Consider the following 18,434-nt stretch of genomic DNA (forward strand, 5'->3'; position numbering starts at 1 on the left):
CCGGTACCTGTGAATCGATACCGGTACCCAACGGTACCTTTTTTCGGTACTTTAGTCTCTAAAAATGTAATTACCTACCGGTACATCAGTTGTGAAAAAAAAAATCCAAACTTCAAATAACTACACTTTCGACTGTTTTCGGCTTGCCATTGCCCCGACTGCTTTGTTGTTGAATCGAGTCAAATCCTAGGTAAGCGTATATTGTGCGTGTGAATGTTGACATGAAAAGAAAAAAAGGTTAAAAAAAAATTTTTAAACTTTTTTTTCTTTTTTTTATGGTATCTCACGTGAATCGATACTCGGTAGTACCGACGTGTTTCGGTAAGTACCTTCGGTACCCATCCCTAGCTTCTACCCGCTTGGAACCTCGACAGAGCAGGTACTAAAAAAGTACCCGGTACCAGGTACCATCCGCAAATGTTGGCAATGGAAAACCGAAAAGGCAGAGTAGAGTAGAGTCGAGTAGGTACCATGCAGTGGAAAAGGGGCAATTGTCTCATTCAGTCAAGCAGAGTATGGAAATTGTTGAAGTGGGACCGGATATCAACATTCTCTTTGAGTTGGCCTATTATGCATAGTACATGGTCTTACCTCTGTTGCAAAGTGGTGTGTCCTCTTTGTGTTTGTGTCTTGTGTCTCATCCCTGTGTTTTGTGTTTCAGGGTGCGGTGTCTGGTTCAGTTCAAGCCTCTGATCGCCTCATGAAGGAGCTTAGAGAGATCTACAGGTCCCAGAGTTACAAGACTGGTACACTCGGACTCTTAGCCTATTCTTTATTAAGCCTGGTCTATGTATGTTGAGGTTATCTCAGATCATCTGTGTCTTGCTGGGTAGATATAATTGAAAGGATTTAGAAATGTGATGAACTACCAATTTAGGATGCACTTGATAACCACTTTTTATTTTTTATTTTTTACTACGGATTGCATCATCGTTGTATCATCTAATGCTGATTACCAATTTGATACATTCCTTTTGTTGAACAGTATAGAATCACTTGGACCAATATCTAAGGGTCAGTGGAAAATAATATTTGAGTCGAGACTTAATCAATTTTTCTCTATTAGAGATCAGACATGCTTATGTGTGCCAAAAATGCAACAAGCACCATGCTTCTGTATTAGCCTGGTACTAGCCTGGTATTAGCCTGATATCTGATACCAGTGTCCAGTTGCATTACTACTACAAACCTGGGTTCTCAAGGTCTTTCTAGTATGCCTTGTTAAAGAATTGCATAACTACATATATTATAGGTAGGGAGATAACAGTTTGATACCTATGATCAAAACACCCATTTCTTCTCATTGTGCTAACTGTTAGTACATTGAATACTTTTGAAACTAAGCAGCTTTTAATTTAGCTGAGGACTCTGGCAAAGTACTCAAAGGAGGAGGTTCATGGACCCTACTTTTTAGAACCACTAAAACCACTAATATTACGTTTGCTTATCATTCATAGGCATCTATTCAGTGGAGCTTGTCAACGACAGCCTGTATGAATGGCATGTGAAGTTGAGAACGTAAGTAGCTTTGGGAGACAACAATGTATTCTAGCCTTATTTCTGTTGAGGGTTATGTATTATTTTGCATGCAATTAATAAGAATAAACTGTGATTGTGTGAACCAACAGGGTGGATCCAGACAGCCCCTTACACAGTGACCTACAAGTCCTCAAGGAAAAGGAGGGGATGGATTACATTTTGCTAAACTTCTCATATAAAGTGAGTGAGCCCTTATGGTGCACGTTCATAAAATGACAAATACCATTTTGAGGCCAATAAATCCCCCCAAAAATTCTGATCTTGTTCCACATAGGATAATTTCCCCTTTGATCCACCGTTTGTGCGGGTGGTTTCGCCTGTGCTCTCTGGAGGGTGAGTTCATTCATTGTGTGTGTGTGTGTGTGTGTGTGTGTGTGTGTGTGTGTGATATTTTGACTGCTTTGATCCTCACTTTCCTTGAAGTAATTGGTCTAGACATGGTAGATTCCACAGGGTGAACAGTGGAGAGATAAAGTGGGTCCATCTAGTCTTGTTGAAAAGGGAGATTACTGTGGTGTGAGGTTTAGACCTGAAGCTCATATCTAGGGATGGAGGATCGTTCATTTCTATCCATATCGATAGCATTTTGATAGCCAAGTTCAGATTACATGAATATAGCCCTGATTTTTGCACATGCTGACTTTTGGAGATCGCCCCAGATCAGAGGCAAATTGGTGTTTCTCTGTATGTATATCTGGAACTGTCGGGGAGTCCAACAGCAAGAAAATTATGAACTGTTCAGTCTATTGCAGTTTTTGATGTCCTAAGTGGCTCTTAGTTGTCATTCATGATTTTAGGAACATTTTAAAGGGGGGATGGGTGGAGATCTGGGAAATAGCCTACTATACTATACAGCCCATTACAGTTGCAGTTGACAAGTTAGCGTTGTTCTCCGCTAGCTTGTTTATTATGATTGTAATGATTTGACAAATTTAAACACTATATTTGTCACTTGAATTTGGCAATAAAAGTTTCCTATTCTGAGAGAGAAAAAGAGAAACCGCTAAGACTTTGCCTTGTGTTTTCTCCAGTGTATTCCTCTGACCAAAACAATGACCAAAACTCTGTCACTTTTCATGTTTGTTTTTGTGACAAAAGCAGTATTGATGAGTTCTTCTGACCTTATTGATTGTTTTGAGAAACTTGGAACCAGGTCCATTCAGAAACATTACAACAGCTCATATCCTTCTCCTTTCCCCTAGTTATGTTCTCGGAGGAGGCGCCCTGTGCATGGAGCTTCTCACAAAGCAGGTGCGTTCAGTGGTTTTCTTATGTACAACTTGATTGTCAGTTTTCCCTGTGCGCAATACATACCAGTTATTTCTAATAGTTATATTTTGGACTGTAAATGCATCACCTTTTGCCCTTTCAAAAGCTACCTGTGTTTTTTTTGGGCTTCTTCCTTGCAGGGTTGGAGCAGTGCCTATTCCATAGAGTCTGTTATCATGCAGATCAATGCCACTTTAGTCAAGGGAAAAGCCAGGGTTCAGTTTGGAGCCAATAAGGTAAGTCGGCAAACTGCAGAGGTTCATTCACGTTGATCAAGTGGGCTGTGGTGATCTGACACCCTTGCATAATGAACAACACAATACTGAATTAATGGCGCTTTGACTAAGATTTTACCTATCTCAAGCCATGCCCCCCTTTGTTGATCCTCCAATCACAACTGTTGCTTGGTTTGCTTGAGATGGGTCAATTCATGCATTCACATTTAAACACAGTTGCTTGTACAGACAGGCTATCAATGTTCTCCATTGACTGGCATGGCATTTTTCCAAATAGTGACTGTTATCGGAACCCAGTGCCCAGTACAAGTGCAACATTATCCACTGTAAGAATGGAACCATTTTAGGGAATTTAGAAGAAGAAATCAATACTGAGTGGGGGCAGATCTTGACCCTGGTAGCCCATTTCTAGGGGCATCTTATTGAATGTTTGGGGAAATTTGCACATATTTGTAAATTAATACTTTCCCATTCTTCAAATCCAAATAAATAATAGTATGGTGTGTTCAGCACACCTGTTTCATATATTAAATGGTGTTGATGTTGTTGTATGTTAGGTGAGATGTAAGTGGCATCTGTCAATGTGAACAGGAAGTCTTAGGTGCTTGTTCTGGTACTTGCATGTGGCCTTGCACTACAAATGGCAACTTATCTTCTGCTCACGTCTGAATGCTCAGTGAGCCACCTGGTGCAGGAATGACCCCTCTTAGTAAATCCACTAAGCAGTTATCAGGGTTTTAGGTGACTAATACTTTTTTAAGTGGTTTGTTGTTTTTGAGTTATATCTTAAGAAAATTATAAGCACATCTCTGGTGTTGCATTCATGATATGCTTTGGTCTTTGATAAACAGACTTAAACAGATCTTTTTGTATGACTGCATTTATTTGCGGGCCATTAACTCAGCCGGAGTCAAACCCGGTGTCTCTTGCGTTGGTGACAAGCACAATGTCCGCTGCGCCACCCAGCCGCATCCATTATCCCCATTCTTGTAGTCAATGGGCCACGCTTTAAAAGATAGGAGTTTTCACTGTGCGTCACGATGTTTGCAGAGCTATATCTATATTATAGCTATGGAGACAATACTATGGCTCATTTGACAGTCACTATCCCTCGTCCAACATGTAAAAAATATAAAAAAAAATCATGTATACGTTCGTGTGTTATCCCGTGGTGAATATTGTATAGTTTCAGAGTGATCCGGGCTAATTCCTGGAAGCTGAGTTATGGAGCGCTATGTGCATTTTGCGAAAGTCGTTCGCGTCTTCGCCTGGACTAGGGATGGGACCAAATATTCGAAAATTCTAATAGGTGTTTCTGTTATTAAGATCAATTACATTTTTTTACAGTCGAATATCCGTACAAAAATATTATAATCTTTTTTTTTATATATATAAAATGCTTTTTTTTTTTTTTTTTTTTTAGCAAACATTCTTATTTAATTCCTTTTTATATTTAGAGGCAGCCTAATTTTCATAGCCTAATTGATCAAAAAGATGCACATGCTACTGTTTCTGTTTGTTTATTAAAGCCGGTTGATAGGCCAATGCAATGCTGTTATCATAGGCTACAATGGTGAATGGTGTCATTTTTATTTATTGTCGGTTATGTTTCATCATGAAGGCATCAAAGGGGGGGTCGTTTTGTGATGCTCTGATCGTCAGCAACGGCATACGTTTTGAATACTACATACGTTGATCGTTGCGATCGATGTGAAATCATTGTAGGATAAAAGTAGGATTGATGTCATATAGTCCTTACCTTTGATAGGAGGTATTGCAAAAAGAATATTCCAATTGTCTGATCGCGATTTCTAGTATTGATGTCCATCGGGTCTCTGACATGAAATGGGACAAACTATGCATGAAGTGTGCTGGACACGTTCCAAGTGGCTCGAATGAAGCCTTTCACTTGCCCGGGTACCATTTCTCCACCCGGACCATATATAATGTAACACAGTGTGAAATAAGGTTTCAAAGGCTAGGTGGATTCACCTAGCAGGATTCGGCCGGCATTGCAATCTCGGCGTCTCAGAATGAGTCCCAATGATACACGAGGTCCTTGTTTACGTTAAAACTCTTTACGTTTTATGGACCAGCTAGTCATTAAAAACGGTTCCATAGGTTCCAAAATTCCATTCCAATAATGATGTAGTATAAGGAGGAAGCTTACCAATAAGGTTGTTAAAAAATAACAAATACCAGTGTTTGTTGCACCTCTGCGTCGGAGAGGACCAACCAACCTTCTCATAAAGGACACCATGATGAGTGTTGTATCTATCATTAGTGATGAATCTGAAGGCAGAGTGATACAGAGTCCAGGCACTGTTGAATTTGAATTTATTCGTTTATTTGTAAGGGACAATGTATTAATGAACATTCAGCATTTTGCAATTAAACATTGATGTAAATACACTCGAATCTCATCGGTAGTCCCCACATAAAAGCACATAAGACCAAAAGTGCATACAGTACATGAAACCAAAAATAGGATACATAGAACCACAAATGCATTAAACCAGGAATGCATACGGTACAATTACAAGGTTAAAACACAAAGCAGAAGTAGAAATGACAGGAGTAATACTTATCCTAAAATGCGACTAGAGTGCTATCTAGGTGGGGCATATCCTAAAGTGCAAATGCTAAAGTGCTCTATTTTTTTGTTTTAAAAGTACATATTAGGCAGTGCCTCAAAGTGCTCATTGCTATCATAAATGTCTTATCGCCCCCCCAAATGCCACTAGGCCTTGTGTTCACAGGTCTGCCTGCCTATGAGCCATGATTTAAGCTGTCTCTTTAGAGCAGCAAATGTAGGACTTTCTCGAATAGCCATAGGCAAGGCATTTCAGCTAGTGCAACCTGAGTGAATGTTAAAATTAACCTGAAGTGAAGTACTCTCTCACAACTGCAATGATAGTTGGTTCAGCTCCTGGTTGCAGTGTTTGTTTTGGACTTTTGCAGATACAATACATAAATATATTATTTATGGCTATAACAATGTACATTATGTACCTTTTTATCCTGTGGTCGATTGGTACTTAATTTTCTGATGATGGTGTTGAATTACTAGACTGGACTATTGATTATTGGATGACTATTAGACAGTTCAATTAGTCAACAAAATTCTACCACCGTTAGTGGACTATGGATCTCTTTAGTCGCAGATGGCACAACTGACCTGTTGTGTCTAACCGGCTGGTCATTTGATCCCGGCAGAGCAGTGTAGCACCTTGCTGCCCCGGGGACGGACGGAGGGATGCTGACCTCTGACCTTGGTCAGACCACATGCCACAAATCATGTCTCTTACTGTAAACTACTAATCTGGCTACAGGCTCCCATTACAATTTTAAAGTAGACCAAGCATCAGTTGTCGGATTGCAACTCACTACAGAGTGCCTTCCACAAGCCCTCTGACTTTTTAAATTGTCTGTATTGTTATGCGTTTGGGGACTAAGGCCAAAACAGCAAATGTTATTTCCATTTATGTTTTAAATATTATTAGCATAGGAATGAGGAGACTGACTATGCAAGTCTATTTATAGCCAATCTGCTACCTGTGCCATCACTCCTTTCACTGTGTTAGACTTGTAACAGGAGTCAAGTGGGTGTGAAGTGCAGGGAATCAATACTCTGGCATGTTTGTAGAAGCCATTATCAAGCTATTTATTGATGAGTTAGGTCTGCCCTTTGGCCCATGATCACTTGATTGATATTATATCAAGCAATCATATATACCAATCATATTCCAATGGTCGTCTGGTAATCCGAAGGTTCCCGGTTCGATTCCCGGGCAGCGTGTCGAGAGCAAGACACTTGACCTCTAATTGCTCCCGATGAGCAGGTTGGCACCTTCCACGGTTGCCTCCGCCATCGGTGTGTGAATGAGTGAATGGGTCAAATTTAAGGAACAAATAATTGTAAACTGCTTTGGATAAAAGCGCTATATAGCGCTCGCCATCAACGCTGGAGACGCTGGGTTCGAATCCAGCTCTCGGCGTTGCTATCAGCTTGGCTGGTCGTTCATACTAACACAATAGACCTATCTCAAACCCTGCCCCTTTTCTTGATCCTCCAATCACAGCTGTCGCTTACCTCGGACTTCCTCGTACGAGGAAGTCCGAGGTAAGCGACAGCTGTGATTGGAGGATCAAGAAAAGAGGGCAGGGTTTGAGACGGGTCCATTGGCAGTGTTAGGGGTGGGAAAGCTGATGGGTGGGTCCTGGGCGTTGTGGACAGCGACCCCTACAGTTCGGTCGGGGCGCCTGCACAGCGAGGGTAGGATCTGGAGGGAGGTAGTGTGACCTTCCACACGTTACACTCTCCCGGTGAGAATCTGCGCTGCCAGGCTGGCTGCCGGCTGGCTGCACATGCGTCGGAGGAAAGCATGTGACAGTCTCCGGCCTCCCGGACCAACAGTAGGGGGGAGTGCGCAACAACCAGGAAGGGGGTTGGGAATTGGCATAACGACTAACAGTGGGATGGGAGAAAAATCGGAAAAAGGAGGGGGGGGGGACTTTTTTTTTTTTTTTTTTTTTAAGTGCTATATAAATGCACCATTTACCATTACCTAGGGATGGGCACAAGTAATGTTTTCCCAGATCGAGTACTTGTATTAATTGCTCGAGTGCTTGTTTAGTACTGTAAGAGAAGAGCTGTTTTTTTTCCTCATGTTAGATTAGGTCTTAAGAAAAACTCAATCATATAATAAAATATTAGAAATTAAGTAAAAATGTATGCTTTACTATTATGCCTATGCTTTATTATAGAGGTGTACTGTGTGTTCTCAAGCACAACAGCATCTTTACTAAATTAATTACTTGCCATAGTCAAATCAATTGCAACCCAGTTGTCAGATTTCTCAGCCCTAATAGCTGTGAGTGTGTGTGTGGCACCACCGACTGCACCTAGTATCCGGAGCAAGAAAAATGCAGGCGCAGGCAACTGGTATCGATGCGTTCAAATATTCAGTATCAATCTATATTTTAAAATCTATATTTTTGACAACACTACTTCCCAACCATATTTTAACATATTTTCAATGATGGTTGTTATTGTGTGTGGGGTATTCACCTCCCCAGGAGCAATATATTTGGTCTCCTGCTGTAATTTCTGTTTGCTCTTTTCGTTCAGTACTTGTCATTGTCTCTGCAACATAACTCTGTTTCTGAGGTAGAATGTCTTGTGTCTTTGTTCAGAACCAGTATAATCTTGCCAGAGCACAGCAGTCCTACAAGTCCCTGGTCCAGATCCATGAAAAGAATGGTGAGTGTTTCCCCTCTCCAGTTACAGGGAACATCGCTGAAACCAAACCCTTCTCCATGCATCAGTCCAAGCTTGGGAAAATTACTGACTGCTGAGCACCAATAATACTTGGTTCACATTGTTGCTGTCGTAAGCATTGTCTCTGTTTACATGCACAGTCTAAGTGGCTGTGTCCACCAAATTGTTTTTTCCTGAGGTCAGCGTATTCTTTGAATAGTCCACTGTGCAATGAGAGTGCCGTGTATTTACACTATGCTACAAATGGCAGCAGCATGACTTTGTTTGTTTGGGTGTTTTCAGCTTAGAAAACAAGTCCTTTGTTGCACACAGCCCCAAATATGACAAGCGTATGGCGAGTTTTAACCTCGTATATAATTCTTCTGTCACTAGGTGATCATGTTGAACATTGTTTTCTATGACAACTGTGGCTTAAATGGCTCCTCTCCTGTTGTTCATCATTCAAAACTGAGATAAACAAAGTCCCCCTCAATGCCATTTGTAGGCAATAAATTGGATTATTGACTTAACTTTAGAGTTGAATTACTCTTAACACTTTAACTGCCACACACGAGATATCTCGGGTTTATTTTTATGTGGTTGAAAGCCACGCACAAGATTTCTCTGAATTTTTTTATTTGTATTTTTTTTTAGCAATCTGAAATCATATTGCGTCACGCGAGCCTACCCGAGTATACACTAGCACCGCCGGAGATTATATGTGGAAAAAAGCGCCCCCTATCGTCTTTCAGATGACATAAGGGATTTTGGAATGGACTCAATGAAAATGGATGGGGGAAAAAATCCGGTAGTCCACACTTTCCAGTCCACTGATCCAGCCGGGGTTACCACAGTTCATTCTGGAGCCTCTGAGCCCCGCTGATCATGGAGTTCTACTGTATCGCGTTGGATCTATACACTTATCGATTTTTTCGATTGGTGATCAGGAATTGGAATATACCAGTTGGATACCATCTGATGTCAGGTAAGGACTCTATGTTATCAGTGTTAAGATAATCAGACTAATTTTGATGAAGTTATAAGCTGTTTTGTGAAATGGGCTCTTTTGGTTTCACTGTAAAAGTCCAAGAGGAAATCAACGCAGCGATTATCCGTGCGCGGCCCGAATGTGCTTGCGTGCACGTATAATATTGATCATCTAGCGTTTATTTGAAAACGATTCATAAAAGGCAGACGAATATCAACGTTGTGGAATATTCCAGTAAAAGACGATTTTCATAGAATGGTCCAGAATGGGCTGTTTTTTATCTGAAAATGGGTGCTTTTCTAAATGCTCTGAAACGGAAATGACGTGATAAAAAAACCAATCTGCCTTGACAGCACTGACTGGAAAATAGTCTTTGATAATGCGATGGGCAGATTAGACACATAGCCATAATTTAAAACATAGATTAGGCGATATTAACACTTTGGGTGCCATGGGTTAAATTCATTATATACCATAGGTTGCCGGCTCCATTTGTCTATGGAGAAGTTCCCCTTCTTTGCATGGCTATAACTTTTTAAATTCTATTGCTACATTGCCATTATTAGGGCCCATTCAAAGTCCTATATGTATTGTTCATTGTGTAGCAACGTTAAACTTTTTCATTCACATATTCATAGTAAAGTATGGTCTAATGTATAAGTATGTTTTCATCTCTTTCTGCAGCTTTCTCCAGAACGTGATCTATAGCCCCAAATGCATTATATTGATGATGAAATACAGTTTGATGGCAATCGGGGCGATATAAAAAATTTCAATTGGACGTACTTCTAGAATGATCTACGTATGATCTGATGATGACCGGATGGGCGGGGGATTTTTTATAATTCCGTGGGCAGCGTTATATCATTCATCTAGTGTGGGTCATATGTTCATCATAACAGTTTATATGGAACACGTTCAACAATAACGCTGAATCTTACCGGATATTCCTCGCGCCGTTGGACGATCAGCGTGGTGTAGACCGTTTTCGATTATGGGATGTTTATCCTGATAAACCATTTCCAGCTTGTATAATACTATATACGTCCAAATCATGTTGTTTATCGAGTTATTGGCAATGGATCGCTATATATTGTGCCGAGCCAGAGTGCCGGCAGCCAAACCGAGTGCCCGGAAGTAATATGGCCGACCAGCACAACCTCCACAGCACTTCCTGTTTGGCGATTGCGCCGATCGGCCACCAGATGGCGCTCCTTTCTACGTATCATCTGATGATGACCGGATGGGCGGGGGATCGTTTATAATTCCGTGGGCAGCGTTAGATGATTCATCCAGAGTGGGTCATATGTTCATCAGATCAGTTAGTATAGAAGACGTTAGAAAATAACGTTGAAACTCACCGTGGCTTCCTCGCGCCGCTGGCAGATGAGCGTGGAACAGATATTTTTCTATTATGGGATGGAGAAATGCCCGATCCATTTCCAGGTTGTATAATACTATTATTAATAGTATATATGTCCAAATCATGTTGTTTTTTCGAGTTATTTGCACCGATCGATGTTCACTGTATCAAGACGGAGTCTCTCTAACGATAGCGAGTGCCCGGACCACATATGGATGAGCACTTCCGGTTCAAAGGTTAATTTCCGGTTGGCGATCTGCCGATCGGCCACCAGATGGCGCTCTTGAACCGCTAGAGAGTTGAGAGGAGATCAGCAGTGTGTCTCAGGGCTCCGGAAAGGAAATATGATTTCGATGACAGATTTTTGAAATATTGACATCAAAGACGAGTTACGGCGTCTTCGGCAGAATGAGTATGGCTAGGAATGACGTGTAAACTCGTCCCCGGCGATCATAGTGTTAATTTATTTTGTGGAATTGACTAAATTTGCATTTTGGAGTCTGCGACATCTCTCTCTGTTTGAAAACATTTTCTGTGCAAGCAACAAGAGCGGCTAACACTTAAATTCAGGCGGAGCAATTTGGAAAAAATATCGAATTGAGAGTATTTTGATTAATATTGCAATATGATTCACTATATAGAAAGCAAACAAAATAAATGGACAAGAGAAAAATAAATCTCAATTTGGTCAGTATTGTCATTTGGACAAGCAAAGCCATTACTTTAAGTTGCAGGCAAGAAAGACAGGTCTGTCCACTGCCATGTTGCAGGTCACAAAAAAAAAAAAAAAAAAACGATTTTTCGATTTTTATTTTATTTCGATATTCGATATCGATTATTAAAATATATCGCGATATTTATCGTTATCGTTATATCGCCCAGCCCTAAAGCTTATTATAGCTTATTGTTAGGGATGTTCGATATTGGCTTTTTTACCGATATACCAATATTGTCCAACTCTTAACACACTCCCGCCCGACCACGGACATGTCCGTGTTTCGGCACCATGCTTAAAGGGCTTTTATTCCATTTTAATAACCTACTCAATGTCACCGAGCGGCACTGCAGATTTACCCCACTCTTCGAATTCTGAAAAGTGCATTACCGGCCAGATCCTCGTAGGGGCGCTGTCTCGATAATGCAGTGTTCCCTGTGGCAGAACGGTGCTCTCTTTTTATTTTTATTTTTTTTTCAATAGTTTCCAGTTAGCTGGATTCTATACGTGTAGCCTGTAGCTTGGAATACCTTTTGCGACGCCGAATTAACTATGCAGTAAAGGAATATATCATCAGCCAATGGACATATCGATCTACCAGATGGCGATCGATAACTGGGAAATCCTTTTGGGGATCCAATCGGCCCACGGTAAGATCTTTTTCACGTAAATTACATGCTGATCAGGCCTTGCTTTGATAGCCAACCAGCCGATCAGCGAATGTGGCTACTGAGGCTAACGTGGTTATTGGTAATCAATAATCAGAAACGACGTCCCCCGCCCCCCCCCCCCTTTCATGCATTCATGGTGGACCATGAATACCGACAATATGCATTTTGCGTTTTAGCTCTAGCTTCTGTAGTGCCGAAACGCTGTTCGATTTAATGTTATTAGTAGTGCTGTCAGGCGATTAAAAAAATTTATCTAATTAATTACAGGATTTGTAATTAATTAATCTAATTAATCACATTTTAATCTCATAACCATTTTATGCCTGATATTCTATATTCTATAATCATATTTCAAATTGCATGTGTCCGGATGGCAGAATTCAGTACTGTATCTACAAAACCTTCTGTTTAATCATCTTCCATCTATTAATTTGCTTAGATTTTTCAGGTCTGGTCAATTTGAGCATGGTGTTATTCACAGAAGAATGTTATTTATATTCTCATTTGGTTCATTACAATTGACTCAAGCCTAGTAACAGACACAGTATTTCTGACACTGGGAATACATTTCCTGAGATCCATAGATGTCCCTATAATCAGATACCAAGAACATGCAAATGGACCATATTAAAAAATGTCTGTAAATGTGTATTCTACGTTCTTATGGAATGATTGTAATTTTGAGTTAATTTTCATAACGTGATAATTTGCTGTGTAATTAATTAATGTAATTAACGTGATAAACTGACAGCCCTAGTTATTAGCTTAGCGCCCTGTATCTCGCCTTCCAGGAAATATACTAGACCAAACCCCATATAACGCTTATATTCACGAGGCTATAAAATGAGAACGTATTGATGAAAGAATTATTTCTTTAAGCCATTTTGAAGGGACGGTTTATGGTCTCAATTGACAATGAGAATGGACAGATAGCAATAGATTTAGCTCTACAAACAGCCTCACATACAATGCAAGTCTGTTTTTGAAATGCTGGCAGTTTAGCGTGAGATTAGATGGCCCCGAATGTGTTCATTTCCGATACCGATATCAACCGATACCGATATATGCGGGGGTTTCCCCCCCCAAAAAACACATTATGCATACTTTTCACAATAAATTAAATAATAATTTGTTCTTACTTGCTTGCCTGGGTAAATAAAGGTTACATAAATTAAACATTTTTACAGATCATTTCTGATATTACATTTTAATGCCAATATTGGCCGATAATATCGGACATTATTATATTTTGGTTGGCAGGCAGGCATGGATTGTTGTTTCTTTGTTGTTTTGTTGTGCTTTTCCTGTATGGTCATGAAGTGTCCTTGTGTCTCCCCAGGCTGGTATACACCCCCTAAAGAGGATGGCTAGGAGAGGAGCATCGTCATGCCTGCACTGGGACCTCATGTCTTAGGATAAACACTTATTTTTCTCCCCTCCCCCATTTTCTTATAACCAATATTCATTTTACCACCTTTTTCTTTGTGTGTTTTCACTCAAGTTATTTTCACTGGGAGTGTGAACCCCCCCCCCCCCCCCCCCAACCAACCATATTCTGACCATCCTGTAAATGCCCAGTCACACACACACACACAAAATACACTTCACATCCCAGCTAATCTGCTGTTAATAAGGGGATCATCTCTTTTTGTCTATCTTGTTATTTATCTCTGTTATCCCATACAATCTATCTACTCTCTGTTACAACGTCACTGTCACACGCAACCCCTCAAGCAAACAATGAATGGAGGCAAGTATCACCCCTTCCCCATCCCCCCCTTTTTCCCCCCCCTGTGCCACAGACTGGAGCTTTCCGGGGGGGGGGGCAAGTGACAGTCCCCTCTCTGTGACTGCAACAGCAGTGTCTGGAATGGAGGTTTTATTTTGCCGGCAGTGAGAGGACACACACACCGCCTCGCTCCCCACGGATGGCTTCTGTCATGTTTGTTGCAAATGTAATATCTGTATAACGCCAAGATTTTCTCCTACGGTAGTACCTGGAGTAACGCGCTACCGAGACGAGCTTGCTTACAAGAAAACGCCTCGTCTTAAAAAGCCTGAAGTCACTGAAGTGGGGAGGAAGCTATTGAGACTTTCGCTGGCCTCTGTTGGTACCGGGTGGTGGAGAATGATTATCCTGTGGAGCCGGCACGGTGGAGGCCGCAGAAGCCACCACCACTAATACTTAACTAGGTCATTCCCCAAAAGGCTTCAGTGTTTGGCCAGGTTGGCAGCTTACCGAAACTTGACTGGGCTAAGCGAGAGGCGAGTTGGAATTTTGATCACAATGTAAATGTAGTTGAATTTAACTCCACACATGTAAACTTGTAAAGTTGTATTTCTGCGAATGGATTTAATTGTTTTTAAATGTAAAACCTTGTCTGGGTCTTTGGCTGGGCAGAGACTGCATTAGTAGACCCTTGACTATTAAACAGCAGGGGGCACTGCAGCTTATTTTCAAGGTATCTCACTCAAATAGAATAAGGAAAGAAAATACTTCTTCATTGATACACTTGCAGAAGTAAAAATCAAAACACCTTTTAAACCACGTTCTTCTGTAAGCCTAATGACTACTGCTGTTTTTTTTCTTTCTGTTTTGATGTTGAGTTTTAATACTTAGATTTGTTATTGACACCAATGACTATCATTCCTCTTATTCAATGGGACCTCTTACTACAATGGCTGTAACAGTAATTGCATTGATGCAGCTGTTTTTTGTTTTTTTTCTCTTGGGTTTGTTTTTTGGCATTCCACAGATTTAGGCTCTTTGTACTTAATGACTCAACTTGATGAATCAGTAAGGCTACGCAGAGGAGAGATGGGAGGTGAAGTCGGGCTGAGACTCATCAATAAAAAAATTAGTGGCGTAACAGTGATTTCATCTATTTAATCCATGTGACCGCTTTGCATCCCGACCACTCTACCTAGCCCATATAGCCTTGAAAGAAAAGACAAAAGGTGAAATTTCTTTCATTTGGACACTTTGACCTCATAGCCGTTCAAACGCAGCAATATCCATGCCTATATACCCACTTGACTTCACCCACAGAAATCAATTTTATTCCATTGTTTCCATAATAGTTGTTAAACTTTGAAAAGAAAGGACCCCAGCTCTTCCTATTACCACCCCTCTCCCTCCGGTTACTACTAATGACCACGCTCTCCGCTGACGTTAACTTCAGCATGCAGAGTCTTTGGATATAATGTGAATAATATGCAGAAAACTTTAGTTTTGCATTCTGGTTAATGCTATTACACATGCTTTTGGTGTCATTGTGTGGGTATTCACATTATTTTAAGTGTGTTGTCCTGAAAAACCAGCATAGGAACTAGTTTTTTTCCAGTCATTTTAGGTGATCACTCTGATACTAACCTCATTTATAATACAGGTATCCTCAAGAAAAGGTAGCAATGGGCATATTCTGTAAAACGGGGAGTCTACGCGTTTCTTGTTTTTTTGTATTGTACCAGCGATTCCACTTTGTACCCCAGGATTATATCATGAGTGGTGTTCACCAAGACTTCCATCCTATTTAGAGGAGGATGACCTCATTACACATTCCTCTTCACCCTCTATAGTGACTTTGTCACAATTGACCTATCTCAAACCCCACCCTCTTTTTGTGAGCCTCCATCATAACTGTTCCTTCCCTTGGACAAAAGTTTAATAAAACGTTTTTTGTAATGACATGACATTTTGAAATGAAAAGTCAGTTGTACACATTTTTGTCAGAGGGAAGCAACAGTTGTGATTGGAGGATCAAGGAAAGGGCTGGTTTGAGAGAGGTCACTTCGTTGTCATGGATGTTAGGTTATTGTACTATTCACTTCATTCATTATGGTCACATGACATCCAGCCATCCCCTGTGTTCTCTGGAGAAGCAAACTCAGGAATACATACTGCACACTTGACTTTGCAAGGGATTGCTTCAGAATATTGTCAAGAATGAAGCGTGTACTTGCTTTGTCTGTGGGGGGGGGGGGGCGGGGGTTGTAAAATGGTGGCCCTGTTTTAGAAGGGTTTGCGTAATGGTTTGCTGTTTTTTGGCTGCAAAAGTAGACGAGCTTTTTCCGATTGGCCTTTGGGTTGCACTTGATCAAACTATTGTTGAGCAAGTTTAAGTGATAATAGTTCACCCCCTCCAATTGTCAGGCTCTTTATGGGTGTGTTCAGAATTCTCGTCTGCCCTGTCCCCTTGATATCGCTGTGTTTTGCATGTCAATGTATCAAGTGGTTTTGTTACTGAAGATGCTGGGCAGTGGGTTGGGTGGAGTCCATAGCAAGACTAGATGTTTTATTTTGTGTTTATTTTTTTTAATTATTTTTGGTTAATTTACTTGTGTTGGTGGTTTGGTTACATTATAGCACAGGACTTGCTACTTCGTGGTGCATTTGTCTTAATGAACCGATACCATTGACATCAGAGACACTGTAATGCTCTCTTACCCGTCAGAATTATCTTTTTAAAGATGTCGGGAGGACTCAATACAGTAGCAGTTCATATTCCTGTACCATCAGCTATAGACTTGCATCAACCAGTGCTCCATAGACATTATGCTCCATAGTGTAACTCTTACATTAATGCTCCATAGTGTAACTCTTACACCAACCTGACATTATGCTCCATAGTGTAACTCTTCACATCAACCTGGCATTACGCCCCATAGTGTAACTCTTTTCTGTTGTGCAGTGAATAATGGTCGCTTTCTTACCAATACAGGTTGTCTTGACTAACATAACCATTTGACAACATATGAGCAACCTTTGGTTGAGATCTGGACTAGTTGGGTTCTGGATTATTTTTCTTGCTTCATTCTGTGGTGGCCGGGTTATAAAGTTATGCACTGTTGGCATGCTTTTGGTTTCTTTTTTTTTCTCCTTTTTTTCATTGCAAGGGTTTTGACCATGTACAGTAATTTGTAAACTTGCATCAAGTTTATGAATAAAGAATTTTATGAAGTATTCCTTTTTGTATGGTGTGCTCTCATTTATGTATGTATGTGATATACACTTATTGTGATCCTATACCTGCACTAATGGATCTTTTGCAAACCAAATCATAAACTGCTGGTTTAGCCAACTGACATTGACGGCCACAATTAAACACAGGTACTGCAGGCTACAGTGGTAGCGGAGTACATAAAGACGGGTGCCCTGGAAATCAAGATAGTGGCCATTTGGCACACCGCCCAGCAGATGGGGCCATATGCAAGTTATTTGGTGTCAGTGTTAGACCGTCAGTCCACAGGCCTTGCTTGTTCACCATGACTGGTTGGAACCAAGGAGCCAGTTAATCAACAAATGGCTACATTCTGCTGTGTTACTATTAATAGAACCAGTATGTTGACCTGCAAGCGTTGGAGTTGAATGACGACATCCGGTATGACCTGGGGGTGACTGGCTCAGGAGGTAGCGGCCTTCTGGTAATCTGAAGGTTCCTGGTTCAATATGGTGTGTGCAGCGGGTTGACATTTAACCCCGGCCTAACTGCTCCTCATGAGCAGGTTGGCACCTTGCATGGTTTCCTCTGCAGAATATGAATGAGGCATAGGCCTAAGGCGCTTTGGATAAAAGCACTAAATGCAATCCATCTGAATGAGTATGGTGGTTATTGTTAGACTGTTGAGACTGCCTGTTTTGTTCCTTCCACTAAGCTCTCCGCTCACACACAGCTATGAGTACTAAATGGTATTAACACTTTCAATGCCGGAGCTCGGTGCGAGCTTTAGTGCTTCCTTGCCACCACCCACTTCAATGATAGAGCTCTCATATTTGCAAATGCATAAACTATGTCTTAAATTATGGCTGTGTCTAATCTTGCCGTCGCTTATCAATGACTTGTTTGCAGTCAACATTGTCTAAACGGATTGTTTTTTAATCTGTTCATTTCCGTTTTATACCATTTTGAAAAACTCGTTTTTTGAAAGTTTCAGGAAAATATAAAGATTCTGTGATAAACGCCCTTTACTGGAATATTCTGGAATACACAAAAAACTGTCATTTTTCGGCCTATTTATGAATCGTTTTCAAATAAACACTAGATTATCGATAGTATAATATGTGTACTTATGCACGCTAGAGAAGCGAGCTGAAAAATCGAATCTCTTATTTCCTGATCCCCCACACACACACATAGGGCACACGCTGATATCTCTGTGAAAATAGCTCTGATTATACCAAGACTGGTAAAATAGATTCCTTACCTCAGATCAGATGTTCTCCAAAAAGATTATTCCAATTCCTGATCGCCATTCCAAATATCGATTGCGTTTATTGATCCAACGCTGGGTACTGGAAATATGTATTCCACGCTGATTTGGGGCTCGGAAATTACTTGGATCCTCTCGGGTGGCTTGCGGAGCTGTATTCCCCCCCCCCCCCCCCCCCATGTG

General features: G+C 40.9%; 1 protein-coding gene across 3 annotated transcripts in view; it reads left to right on the plus strand.

Annotated features, from left to right (window-relative positions):
- The window catches only part of LOC311247363 (ubiquitin-conjugating enzyme E2 Q2-like), a 54,419-nt gene extending 37,413 nt beyond the window's left edge, over positions 1-17,006 (plus strand). For all 3 annotated transcript variants that reach the window (XM_084337736.1, XM_084337738.1, XM_084337737.1), the window contains 8 exons: positions 662-746; positions 1,458-1,518; positions 1,629-1,719; positions 1,814-1,872; positions 2,742-2,790; positions 2,949-3,044; positions 8,241-8,307; positions 13,381-17,006. In XM_084337736.1, the coding sequence (XP_084193862.1) occupies positions 662-746; positions 1,458-1,518; positions 1,629-1,719; positions 1,814-1,872; positions 2,742-2,790; positions 2,949-3,044; positions 8,241-8,307; positions 13,381-13,412 (540 nt within the window). In that variant the 3' untranslated portion in view covers positions 13,413-17,006. The remainder of the gene's footprint in view (positions 1-661; positions 747-1,457; positions 1,519-1,628; positions 1,720-1,813; positions 1,873-2,741; positions 2,791-2,948; positions 3,045-8,240; positions 8,308-13,380) is intronic.
- The last annotated feature ends 1,428 nt before the right edge of the window (positions 17,007-18,434 follow it).

The sequence above is a fragment of the Notolepis coatsorum genome, assembly GCF_963971535.1.
Source record: "Notolepis coatsorum genome assembly, chromosome: 20".
NCBI lineage: Eukaryota > Metazoa > Chordata > Actinopteri > Aulopiformes > Paralepididae > Notolepis > Notolepis coatsorum.